The sequence below is a fragment of the Echiichthys vipera genome, assembly GCF_963691815.1.
Source record: "Echiichthys vipera genome assembly, chromosome: 6".
Classification (NCBI taxonomy): domain Eukaryota; kingdom Metazoa; phylum Chordata; class Actinopteri; order Perciformes; family Trachinidae; genus Echiichthys; species Echiichthys vipera.
Genome location: NC_139831.1, coordinates 585,726 through 598,210, shown reverse-complemented (window position 1 = coordinate 598,210; position 12,485 = coordinate 585,726). Strand labels below are relative to the sequence as shown.

The 12,485-nt window shown below is 52.0% G+C and overlaps 1 protein-coding gene across 1 annotated transcript in view; it reads right to left on the bottom strand.

Moving 5' to 3' along the window:
• Nucleotides 1-219: 219 nt before the first annotated feature.
• ccdc69 (coiled-coil domain containing 69) overlaps nt 220-12,485 on the bottom strand; it is a 30,781-nt gene continuing 18,515 nt past the window's right edge. The window contains exons 6-9 of the mRNA XM_083914758.1: nt 12,007-12,108; nt 7,172-7,291; nt 5,045-5,142; nt 220-4,594 (exon numbers count right to left, since the gene is read on the bottom strand). Coding sequence (XP_083770884.1) covers nt 4,426-4,594; nt 5,045-5,142; nt 7,172-7,291; nt 12,007-12,108 — 489 coding nt within the window. The 3' untranslated portion in view covers nt 220-4,425. The remainder of the gene's footprint in view (nt 4,595-5,044; nt 5,143-7,171; nt 7,292-12,006; nt 12,109-12,485) is intronic.

Sequence of the window (12,485 nt, the reverse complement as noted above, 5' to 3'; positions counted from 1 at the left end):
ATGACCGGGACATTTAAATACGTCAGACTTCAACAGGAGCAGCCAGTAAAACCTGCAGAACAGAAACCCAGCGTGATGCTTTGCTTCATCACATTGTTGTCGATACAAACAAAACACTCGTAATGATCCGTTTTATTTCTCAGCTTTTTATTGAAGTCAAGCCAAAAACCAAAAAAAGGGAAAACAAACAAACTGCTGGATTAAAATCCAACCAAGAAAAGATGGAAGAAGTTTTTACGCGTAAGAAGCCGAAAACACAACAAAGCAGGAAGAATCTCTCTCATACAGACTCCTGGTAAAACACTGGTCAAAGTGCTCGTGCATAAAGAAAACCAGTCGTCAAAACACTGATAAATGTTGTTTTTGTTGGCAATATAAACCCATAACTCCAAGAAAGATAAAGACAACATGGTCCTATGTTTCACATCTTTAAAGAGTAACACAGTCTGACAGTGATCAGGCTTTTCAAAGGCAGGACGCACACAGTGATCATCGTTGTGTGACTGTTTATGGACGTGTCAAACATTTCACCAGCATTTAAAACATTTCTGACCTAAATTCACGAGGCCTGAACAAATTAGCATCGCTGCTCCGTCGCTAACCGTTTCGACATCGATGACTTTTGAGCAAACCGCTAAAAAGTCCCAAAATGGCGGAAGCTTTAACATTAGCACAGTTTCTCTGCTGGAGTGTTAAATGCAAACAAGAGCTATCTGTTGGTGTTGAGCTAACTGATAAGCTAACGTCATGAGATATGTTTCCCAGCTAGTGCCATACTGTTACCGGATAGCTACGACACGATCAGTTAGCTCCTCAGAAACGATAGCCTGTCAGTTAACCAAGTCCAAGTTGTCCCCGACTTTCAAACAGACACACAGAAGATTTTTGCTTAGTCACTGTTAGCAACAATAGCAACCGCATGAGGCTTTACATTAAAAAAAAAACAAATATAACATTTTTACCACTAGTGGAGCTAAAACACCGCAGCTGAAGTTTGCACTGAATGCTAATGTGCTAATGGTAGCATCTTATGAAGCAATTTACAACTAACCAAACTGATCTTTTAGGACACATTTATAGTTTTAGTCATTTGTTAATGAATAAAACTCAAACAGTCCAATGTGTGTTGAACTAGTCTCAACACTTCTATCACTCCGAGCTTAAAGCTAACATGCTAACTGCAACATGTTATCAAGCAAACTAATGGAGATTAACATGGAGGCGTTTAGCATGAAACATTAAGTTTTTTGCCATGTTACCAGGCTAACATTTACATGCTAACACTGAGTATGTTAACAGCATTTTAGCACGTTCAAAGTCTGTTGTTAGCATGCCGTGTTAGCATTCATCTGAAAGTACAGGAGAGCTCACAGGGACTCTGTTTTTTCAGTTTTGGGTGATAAAAACAACAACACACAAAAATCTGGGGATCACTCAAAATGTTAGCATTCAGCTTCTGTGAAGCATGAAACTAATTTAAATATGAACCGAATACATTCCAGCACCATTGAGCTAAAATGCTAGCATGCTAACAACATTAAGATTAATTTAGCTTAAAATTCATTTTCACTGGTTGAAACTCCAACAGTCCACTGTGTGAAGAAATGACTCAGCTTTTACCTTCGCAAGCTAATATGCTAACAACAGCATGTTATCATTGCTAACTAACCGATGTTTACACTGTGGTATTAAGCGTGCATGTTTCGCCATGTTACCATGCTAACAGTTAGTATTTAACATACTACCACTATTATAAAAGTATTTTAGCAAGTCAGTCGTGTTAGCATGCCACGTTAGCATTAATCTCAAAGTAAACAAAACTCAGAGGGTCATTTGTTCTAGAGTTACTGAAGTTTAGCTTGTAGCTACGCAGTTAAGATCTAGAAATCACTACGAAAAAATAAAACGAATGACTTTGGCACCCCCTCGTCCAAGATGCTAACATGCTAAAACACCAATATTAACCGAGCCATCGGCCATTTTTCACTGAACAAAACCAAAACAGTCCATTGTGTGAGTGAGAGAGAGATAAAATGTTTGATTCTGAGGCTCAAAAAACCCCAAAAGTATAAAAAAGGGCTCAGTGTGGTTTGTTTTACCGTCTACAAACACATGTGACCCCTGTGTCTGAGAGTGAAGTGGTGTCTCCCCCTAACAGCAGCAATGAGCAGTTAACTCTACATTTAAAATGTGTCAGACGACTGCGACGCCGTGAGAAACCTGAAGCAACGTCAGGTCAGGATGGAAACTAAGACTCGACGCGCGACGACCGATCCGAACCGTAACCAGTCGAGGTCAAGACCACGTCAACCATCTTCAAATACTGGTTCACCATCTAGACTCGACCCTAAATCAAGGCGACGCAAACAGGAAGTGGGTAAAAGGAACGCGAATCCACGAAAAAGACAAAACATTTGAATGAATCCACTTTACTGCACGTCCAGGTCAGGGTTAGCGTTAGCTTTAGCTTCTTTAACCCTAAAGCAAGAGAAACCTTTTAAAAAAGCTCTTTAGCTTCTAATCAGACTGAAGCCTGACGACGAAGTGTTTTATTGTGAGGAACTCTTCATTCATACTCTCCGCGTCGCCACGAGGAACGTAGAGGCCCAACTTTAGAAAGTTCAAAGCCCGTGACCCCCCAGAGTCCGTCCTGATCCCTGATCCGTCGTGTTTCACTCTCAGATCAGTCTGGTGACGTTTGAGCAGTTTGAACCAATCAGCGTTGGTTTCCTTGGTGGATTGAAGTGAAACAGAAGAGACTGTTGAGTGTGAACAACATGGAGGCTTCCACGGATGAGATGAGCAGCTATGGAGCGAGCCGCTCACTAACTCTTTGTTCTCTGGATCCTTCTGTTGAATATGGACCGGGCTCCTGAAATTGGGCCTTTGATCCGTAAATTCACGTTAAACACAAAGGGAAAATCTCCTTTACCCACATGTTGTTTCCTTTCTGAGCTTTGCCTCCACGCTGTTAGCACGTCACACGCTTCACTCATCTGATTGGTTGGTTTGGCCCGTATGTTGGTGACAGACAGATGGTTTATCCAATCAGAAACCAGGATTTTCACCCCTTCACAAAGATCTTTAAACCAGAGTTCACATGGATCTGCTGAGACCATGAGAACCAGGAGACTCAATCATCTGGAGGGGTCGGGTCAGAAATCCGCCATCTTTTAAGGAACACAAAGACGCACGAGCGAACCTCAGTAAAGTTCGTCAGAACCGCGCGTGCCTCAGAATCTAGTCATCGAGTTCCAGATGCTCATTGATGCCTTAAGTTCTTTCTCGCTCCGATGAAGCGCCGCACAACGCCGCGCAAGAGGATCATAAAACAACAACGCGGCGCCCCCAGAGTCCGAGTCAAGGCGGTGAAACGAACTCCTTCCAACCTCGACAAAGGCCGCTCGCCCTGACCCTAACCCGCTCACGCCAGATCCACTCCTGTCCTTCACACCTTTCACAATAAAAGCCCTCAACTGGGTAAGTGTTGAGTCGATCTGGCAGCACGAGTCGAGCTCGACCCTGGTACGATTACTCCGCACTAACGGCGTTTCTAGTCCTTCTGACGACCCCCTCCAGTGGACGGTCCTGTTCGACACAGCCTCTGTGGGAACCCGTCGGACCTTTGAGGGACCTCAGGATTGGAAGAGTTGGGGAAACACCTGAAGGACTGTGGGAGTCTGTGGTAGTTCTTGGAAGAACTCTCGATGGGTTGAACCGTCAAGTACCTGAAACTGACGTCCAAGATGAAGAAGGAACTCAAAAATGGAAAAACTGGATGGTTGCCGTTCTGGGTTTCCTCCGCCGACGAACGCACGTGATCTCAGAACCTCAGAGTTCCTCGGGTCCGACAGCAGAAGACGGGGAACGATGCGGTTCTGAGACGTGTGGTGGAGTCAGGGTCGGCGTCACGACTGGAGGCTCGAACCCCCAGAGTTTAGAGGTAAATCACGTCGGAGGATCCAGCTTTACGTTGAAAGTCGTTATGCGAGTAAACAGACAGGAAGTAGAACCGTAAAGGTGCGGCGGTCACACCGGCGATTCGTGAACCTCAACAACCGCGTCAAGGTGAAGTCAAGGAGTCGACTTCAGGGCTGGAAATCAGCGGCTGCCTGAGGAAATGTGACCGCGGCCTCAAAAGTGAGCGGGTTAAAGCGCCGTAACGCACTTTAATCTGACAGGAAACGGACGCGGCCGTGGCGTCGGTGGGTCGGAGGTCCGGGAACCCAGAGCGGGTTGGTTTGGCTGCATGAGAACATCCAGCGGTGGAGTTACAGTCCCAGAAATATTCAGTCTCGGTTCGTTTGGATGCGTCGGGATCCAGATTCAAAGTTTATCCACGCTTCCTGTTGCCACGCTAACAGCGGGGTGGGCGTCACCGCGGCGTTAGTCCAGGAACAAAAGGGAGGACGGGGGTCGGCGCGGTCATCTGGGAGCGATCTCCTGCATCATGGCGGGCAGGATGATGGTCGGACACGAGTCTCTGTGTCTCAGTTTGAACATCAGCTGCTCCTTCTCCTGAGAAAGCGTCTGGTTGGTCGCCGCCTGCCTCTCCAGCGCCACCTTGAGGTCCTGCTGCTCCTTTGACAGCTGCCTGACGACAGAAGAGAGAAACGCTCGAGTCACCGGAGGAGCGCCAACGTTTGTCAAAGAAGCAGAAGAAGAAGAAGAAGAAAAGAAAAAGAAGAAGAGAAGAGAAGAAGAAGAAGAAGAAGAAGAAAAATTAGGAAAGAAGACAAGCAAAGGAGAGAAGAAGAAGAAGGAGAAGAAGATGAAGAAAAGAAGAAGAAGAAGGAGATGAAGAAGAGGAAGAAGAAGAAACAGAAGTAGAAGAAGGAGAAGAAGAAGAAGAAAAGAAGAAGAAATAAAGAAGAGGAAGAAGAAGAAAAGAAAGAGAAGAAGAAGAAGAAGGAGAAGAAGAAGAAGAAAAAGAAGAAGAAGAAGAAGAAGAAGAAGAAGAAGGAGGAGGAGAAGAAGAAGAAGAAGAAGAAGAAGGAGAAGAAGAGAAGAAGGGGGGGGGGGGCGGCGGCTGGTGGACCCGTACTGGATGAGGGTCTGGCAGTTGTGGATCCGGTCCCTCAGGTCCTCGTTCTGCTGCAGAACCAGACCCGTGTGGTCCTGCAGCTCCAGGTTCTTCTGCACCTGAGAGGGAAGAGGGGCACAGGTGAGAGACGTCAGCGGAGGAGTGGAGCGAGGGAACAGGGGCACAGGTGAGAGACGTCAGCGGAGGAATGGAGCGAGGGAAGAGGCAGAGAGAGGGAAGAGGTGGAGAGAGGGAGCAGGGGCCCAGGTCAGAGACGTCAGCGGAGGAGTGGAGCGAGGGAACAGGGGCACAGGTGAGAGACGTCAGCGGAGGAGTGGAGAGAGGGAACATGGGCACAGGTAAGAGACGTCAGTGGAGGAGTGGAGCGAGGGAACAGGGCCACAGGTGAGAGACGTCAGCGGAGGAGTGGAGCGAGGGAAGAGGAGCACAGGTGAGAGACGTCAGCGGAGGAGTGGAGCGAGGGAAGAGGAGGAGAAAGAGAAGAGGTGGAGCGAGGGAACAGGGGCACAGGTCAGAGACGTCAGCGGAGGAGTGGAGCGAGGGAACAGGAGCACAGGTCAGAGACGTCAGCGGAGGAGTGGAGCGAGGGAACAGGGGCACAGGTGAGAGACGTCAGCGGAGGAGTGGAGCGAGGGAACAGGGGCACAGGTGAGAGACGTCAGCGGAGGAGTGGAGCGAGGGAACAGGGGCACAGGTGAGAGACGTCAGCGGAGGAGTGGAGCGAGGGAAGAGGGGCACAGGTGAGAGACGTCAGCGGAGGAGTGGAGCGAGGGAACAGGAGCACAGGTGAGAGACGTCAGCGGAGGAGTGGAGCGAGGGAACAGGAGCACAGGTGAGAGACGTCAGCGGAGGAGTGGAGCGAGGGAAGAGGAGCACAGGTGAGAGACGTCAGCGGAGGAGTGGAGCGAGGGAAGAGGAGGAGAAAGGGAAGAGGTGGAGCGAGGGAACAGGAGCACAGGTGAGAGACGTCAGCGGAGGAGTGGAGCGAGGGAACAGGAGCACAGGTGAGAGACGTCAGCGGAGGAGTGGAGCGAGGGAAGAGGTGGAGAGAGGGAAGAGGTGGAGAGAGGGAACAGGGGCACAGGTGAGAGACGTCAGGGGAGGAGTGGAGCGAGGGAAGAGGCGGAGAGAGGGAACAGGGGCACAGGTCAGGGACGTCAGCGGAGGAGTGGAGCGAGGGAACAGGAGCACAGGTCAGAGCATCAGCGGAGGAGTGGAGCGAGGGAAGAGGTGGAGCGAGGGAACAGGGGCACAGGTGAGAGACGTCAGCGGAGGAGTGGAGCGAGGGAACAGGGGCACAGGTGAGAGACGTCAGCGGAGGAATGGAGCGAGGGAACAGGGGCACAGGTGAGAGACGTCAGCGGAGGAGTGGAGCGAGGGAACAGGGGCACAGGTGAGAGACGTCAGCGGAGGAGTGGAGCGAGGGAACAGGAGCACAGGTGAGAGACGTCAGCGGAGGAGTGGAGCGAGGGAACAGGGGCACAGGTGAGAGACGTCAGCGGAGGAATGGAGCGAGGGAACAGGGGCACAGGTGAGAGACGTCAGCGGAGGAGTGGAGCGAGGGAACAGGAGCACAGGTGAGAGACGTCAGCGGAGGAGTGGAGCGAGGGAACAGGAGCACAGGTGAGAGACGTCAGCGGAGGAGTGGAGCGAGGGAAGAGGTGGAGAGAGGGAAGAGGTGGAGAGAGGGAACAGGGGCACAGGTCAGGGACGTCAGCGGAGGAGTGGAGCGAGGGAACAGGAGCACAAGTCAGAGCATCAGCGGAGGAGTGGAGCGAGGGAACAGGGGCAAAGGTCAGGGACGTCAGCGGAGGAGTGGAGCGAGGGAACAGGGGCAAAGGTCAGGGACTTCAGCGGAGGAGTGGAGCGAGGGAAGAGGTGGAGCGAGGGAAGAGGTGGAGCGAGGGAAGATGTGGAGCGAGGGAAGAGGCGGAGCGAGGGAAGAGGTGGAGCGAGGGAAGAGGTGGAGCGAGGGAAGAGGCGGAGCGAGGGAAGAGGCGGAGCGAGGGAAGAGGCGGAGCGAGGGAAGAGGCGGAGAGAGGGAAGAGGAGTGGAGCGAGGGAAGAGGCGGAGAGAGGGAAGAGGTGGAGAGAGGGAGGAGGTGGAGAGAGGGAGGAGGGCACGCACCACGGCGTCCATGGTCTGCAGCCTGCGGCTCTGCTCCTGCACGCGCTCCCTCTTCATCTCTATCACAAACAGCAGAGAGTCCAGCTCACACTCCCAGAATGCACCTGGGCTGCCATGGGCCTGCAGGGGGAGACAGCACACGTCAGCACAACCAACACACGGGGGGGGGGGGGGGGGGTCTCCTTTAGTGAAGGAGAAGAAGAAGAGGAGGAGAGGAGGAGGAAGAGGAGGAGGAGAAGATGAAGAAGGAGAAGAAGAACAGGAGTAAGAGAGGGGAGATGAAGAAGAAGAGGAGAAGAAGAAGAAGAAGCTTCAGACCAAATGTGTTCATACGAGTGTTTAAATAAAGTTTAATATTCTTTATTAAACTTATAATATTCAGAGAGCAGAGTCCCATCACTGCGGATTTGACCTCTCAGGGCGCCCCCCCCAAGTTCCTCCTAAAGTCTGGTTCCTTTGACCAGTGGGAGTGCAACCGTACCACGTCTAGGAGCGGCACGCTTGCCGTCCACGGCCCGTTTGGGAGAGGTGGGCTTTAGTAAAGCACGTTTGCACGTGTACGAGCACGAGCGTGCGCACGTGTACGAGCACGAGGCCTACGGCGGTTCTGAGGTCATTTCCTGTGCGCCTGTTGGGACGTAGAAAAAAGAAGGAGGGACCATGCGCGGACATTTCAAACAATGGCGGTGAAAGGTTCACGTTGGTGTGATGCGGAGGTGGAGTGTTTACTGCAGATTTGGTCGATGAAAAGATTCAAAAACAGTCGACAAGACGCACAAAAACTCTGAGGTCTACGGAAAGATCTGGAAACAAAGCCACGCATCGCCATGACGTCATCAATGCGTGTGACGTGTTACGGCGTGATGACGTATAGGCAGCAAGAAGCATTCTCCGAGGCCCAGGTAGTGTGAGTACAAACGGGCCTGGAGGGGGGGACAAGGACCCTAAAGCACGGGGCACGGGACGCACGCACAGTGGGAGGGCGCTCTAACCTGTGACGGACGCACAGTGGGAGGGCGCTCTAACCTGTGACGGAGGCACAGTGGGAGGGCGCTCTAACCTGTGACGGACGCACAGTGGGAGGGCGCTCTAACCTGTGACGGACGCACAGTGGGAGGGTGCTCTAACCTGTGACGGACGCACGGTGGGAGGGTGCTCTAACCTGTGACGGACGCACAGTGGGAGGGCGCTCTAACCTGTGAAGGACGCACAGTGGGAGGGTGCCCTCAGTCACACATGGTTCAAAAAACGCAAACAAACGACGTTTCCTCTGCCTCATTATTATTATAGTTACTGACTTCCTGTTACTTCCTATGTCTTCCTGTGACTTCCTGTGACTCCCTGTGACTTCCTGTGTCTCCCTGTGACGTCCTGTGACTTCCTGTGTCTCCCTGTGACTTCCTGTGTCTCCCTGTGACTTCCTGTGTCGTCCTGTGACTTTCTGTGACTCCCTGTGTCTTCCTGTGACTCCCTGTGACTTCCTGTCTCTACCCGTGACTTCCTGTGACTCCGTGTGACTTCCTGTGTCTCCCTGTGTCTTCCTGTGACTCCCTGTGTCTTCCTTTGACTCCCTGTGACTTCCTGTGTCTTCCTTTGACTCCCTGTGTCTTCCTGTGACTTCCTGTGTCTTCCTGTGACTCCCTGTGACTCCCTGTCACTCCCTGTGACTTCCTGTGTCTTCCTGTGTCTCCCTGTGATTTCCTGTGACTCCCTGTGACTTCCTGTGACTTCCTGTGTCTTCCTGTGACTTCCTGTGTCTCCCTGTGACGTCCTGTGACTCCCTGTGACTTCCTGTGTCTCCCTGTGACGTCCTGTGACTTCCTGTGTCTCCCTGTGACTTCCTGTGTCTCCCTGTGACTTCCTGTGACTCCCTGTGACCTCCTGTGACTTCCTGTGTCGTCCTGTGACTCCCTGTGTCTTCCTGTGACTCCCTGTGACTTCCTGTCTCTACCCGTGACTTCCTGTGACTTCCTGTGTCTCCCTGTGACTTCCTGTGACTCCCTGTGTCTTCCTTTGACTCCCTGTGTCTTCCTTTGACTCCCTGTGACTTCCTGTGTCTTCCTTTGACTCCCTGTGACTTCCTGTGACTTCCCGTGACTTCCTGTGACGTCCCGTGACTTCCTGTGTCTTCCTGTGACTCCCTGTGTCTCCCTGTGTCTCCCTGTGTCTTCCTGTGACTTCCTGTGTCTTCCTGTGACTTCCTGTGTCTTCCTGTGACTCCCTGTGTCTCCCTGTGACTTCCTGTGACTCCCCGTGTCTTCCTGTGACTTCCTGTGACGTCCTATGACTTCCTGTGAATTCCTGTGACTCCCTGTATCTTCCTGTGACTCCCTGTGACTTCCTGTGTCTCCCTGTGACTTCCTGTGACTTCCTGTGACGTCCTGTGTCTTCCTGTATCTTCCTGTGACTTCCTGTATCTTCCTGTGACTTCCTGTGACTCCCTGTGTCTTCCTGTGACTCCCTGTGACTTCCTGTCTCTACCCGTGACTTCCTGTGACTCCGTGTGACTTCCTGTGTCTCCCTGTGACTTCCTGTGTCTTCCTTTGACTCCCTGTGACTTCCTTTGACTCCCTGTGACTTCCTGTGTCTTCCTTTGACTCCCTGTGACTTCCTTTGACTCCCTGTGACTTCCTGTGTCTTCCTTTGACTCCCTGTGTCTTCCTTTGACTCCCTGTGACTTCCTGTGTCTCTCTGTGACTTCCTGTGACTTCCTGTGACTCCCTGTGACTTCCAGTGACTTCCTGTGTCTTCCTGTGACTTCCTGTGTCTCCCTGTGACTCCCTGTGACTTCCTGTGTCTCCCTGTGACTTCCTGTGACTCCCTGTGACTTCCTGTGACTCCCTGTGACTTCCTGTGACTCCCTGTGTCTCCATGTGACTTTCTGTGTTTTCCAGTGACTTCCTGTGACTCCCTGTGACTTCCTGTGACTTCCTGTGACGTCCTGTGACTCCCTGTGACTTCCTGTGTCTCCCTGTGTCTTCCAGTGACTCCCTGTGTCTTCCTGTGACTTCCTGTGTCTCCCTGTGACTTCCTGTGTCTCCCTGTGTCTTCCTGTGCCTCCATGTGACTTCCTGTGATTTCCTGTGTCTTCCTGTGTCTCCCTGTGACTCCCTGTGACGTCCTGTGACTTCCTGTGTCTTCCTGTGTCTCCCTGTGACTCCCTGTGACTTCCTGTGTCTCCCTGTGACTTCCTGTGACTCCCTGTGACTTCCTGTGACGTCCTGTGACTTCCTGTGACTCCCTGTGACTTCCTGTGACTCCCTGTGTCTTCCTGTGACTTCCTGTGACTTCCTTTGACGTCCTGCTTCTTCCTGTGACTTCCTGTTACTTCCTGTGACTCCCTGTGTCTCCCTGTGACTTCCTGTGACTCCCTGTGACTTCCTGTGACTTTCTGTGACTTCCTGTGACTCCCTGTGACGTCCTGTGACTTCCTGTATCTCCCTGTGACTTCCTGTATCTCCCTGTGTCTTCCTGTGACTTCCTTTGACTTCCTGTGACTCCCTGTGACTTCTTGTCTCTTCATGTGACTTCCTGTCTCTTCCTGTCTCTTCCTGTGACTTTCTGTGTCTTCCTGTGACTCCCTGTGACTTCCTTTGACTTCCTGTGTCTTCCTGTACCTCCCTGTGTCTTCCTGTGACTTCCTTTGACTTCCTGTCTCTTTCTGTGTCTTCCTGTGACTTCCTGTGACTTCCTGTACCTCCCTGTGACTCCTTGTGACTCCTTGTGACTTCCTGTGACTTCCTGTGACTCCCTGTGACTTCCTGTTACGTCCTGTGTCTTCCTGTGACTTCCTGTGTCTCCCTGTGACTTCCTGTGACTTCCTGTGACGTCCTGTGACTTCCTTTGACTCCCTGTGACGTCCTGTGACTTCCTGTGACTTCCTGTGACTCCCTGTGACGTCCTGCGTCTTCCTGTGACATCCTGCGACTCCCTGTGACTTCCTGTGTCTCCCTGTGACTTCCTGTGACTTCCTGTGACTCCCTGTGACTTCCTGTGACTCCCTGTGACGTCCTGCGTCTTCCTGTGACGTCCTGCGACTCCCTGTGACTCCCTGTGACTTCCTGTGACATCCTGTGTCTCCCTGTGACTCCCTGTGACTCCCTGTGACTCCCTGTGACTCCCTGTGACTTCCTGTGACTTCCTGTGTCTCCCTGTGACATCCTGTGACTCCCTGTGACTCCCTGTGACTCCCTGTGACTTCCTGTGACTTCCTGTGACTCCCTGTGACTTCCTGTGACTCCCTGTGACTTTCTGTGACTCCCTGTGACTTCCTGTGACTCCCTGTGACGTCCTGTGACTTCCTGTGACTTCCTGTGACTCCCTGTGACGTCCTGCGTCTTCCTGTGACGTCCTGCGACTCCCTGTGACTTCCTGTGACTTCCTGTGTCTCCCTGTGACTTCCTGTGACTTCCTGTGACTCCCTGTGACTTCCTGTGACTTCCTGTGACTCCCTGTGACGTCCTGCGTCTTCCTGTGACGTCCTGCGACTCCCTGTGACTCCCTGTGACTTCCTGTGACTACCTGTGACTTCCTGTGACATCCTGTGACTTCCTGTGTCTTCCTGTGACTTCCTGTGACTCCCTGTGACGTCCTGCGTCTTCCTGTGACGTCCTGTGACTCCCTGTGACTCCCTGTGACTTCCTGTGACTACCTGTGACTCCCTGTGACTCCCTGTGACTTCCTGTGTCTTCCTGTGACTTCCTGTGACTCCCTGTGACTTCCTGTGACTCCCTGTGACTTTCTGTGACTCCCTGTGACTCCCTGTGACTTCCTGTGACGTCCTGTGACTTCCTGTGACGTCCTGTGACTTCCTGTGAAATAAAGATGTCCCACACCTGGATGTTCCTCTGCAGGTCCTTCATGAACGTGGACTCCTGGACTCTCCTCTTCAGCTCGTCATAGACCTGCAGCTCTGCCGTCAGCCGAGCCACTTCCCCCTTCAGTCGCCAAAATAAAAGCGTGAGAATCAAACATCGGTTGAGTCTGAGCCACTTCCCCCTTCAGTCGACAAAATAAAAGCGTGAGAATCAAACATGCGTGAGTCTGAGCCACCTCCCCCTTCAGTCGACAAAATAAAAGCGTGAGAATCAAACATCGGTTGAGTCTGAGCCACTTCCCCCTTCAGTCGACAAAATAAAAGCGTGAGAATCAAACATGCGTGAGTCTGAGCCACTTCCCCCTTCAGTCGACAAAATAAAAGCACGAGAATCAAACATGCGTGAGTCTGAGCCACTTCCCCCTTCAGTCGACAAAATAAGAGCGTGAGAATCAAACATGCGTGAGTCTGAGCCACTTCCCCCTTCAGTCGACAAAA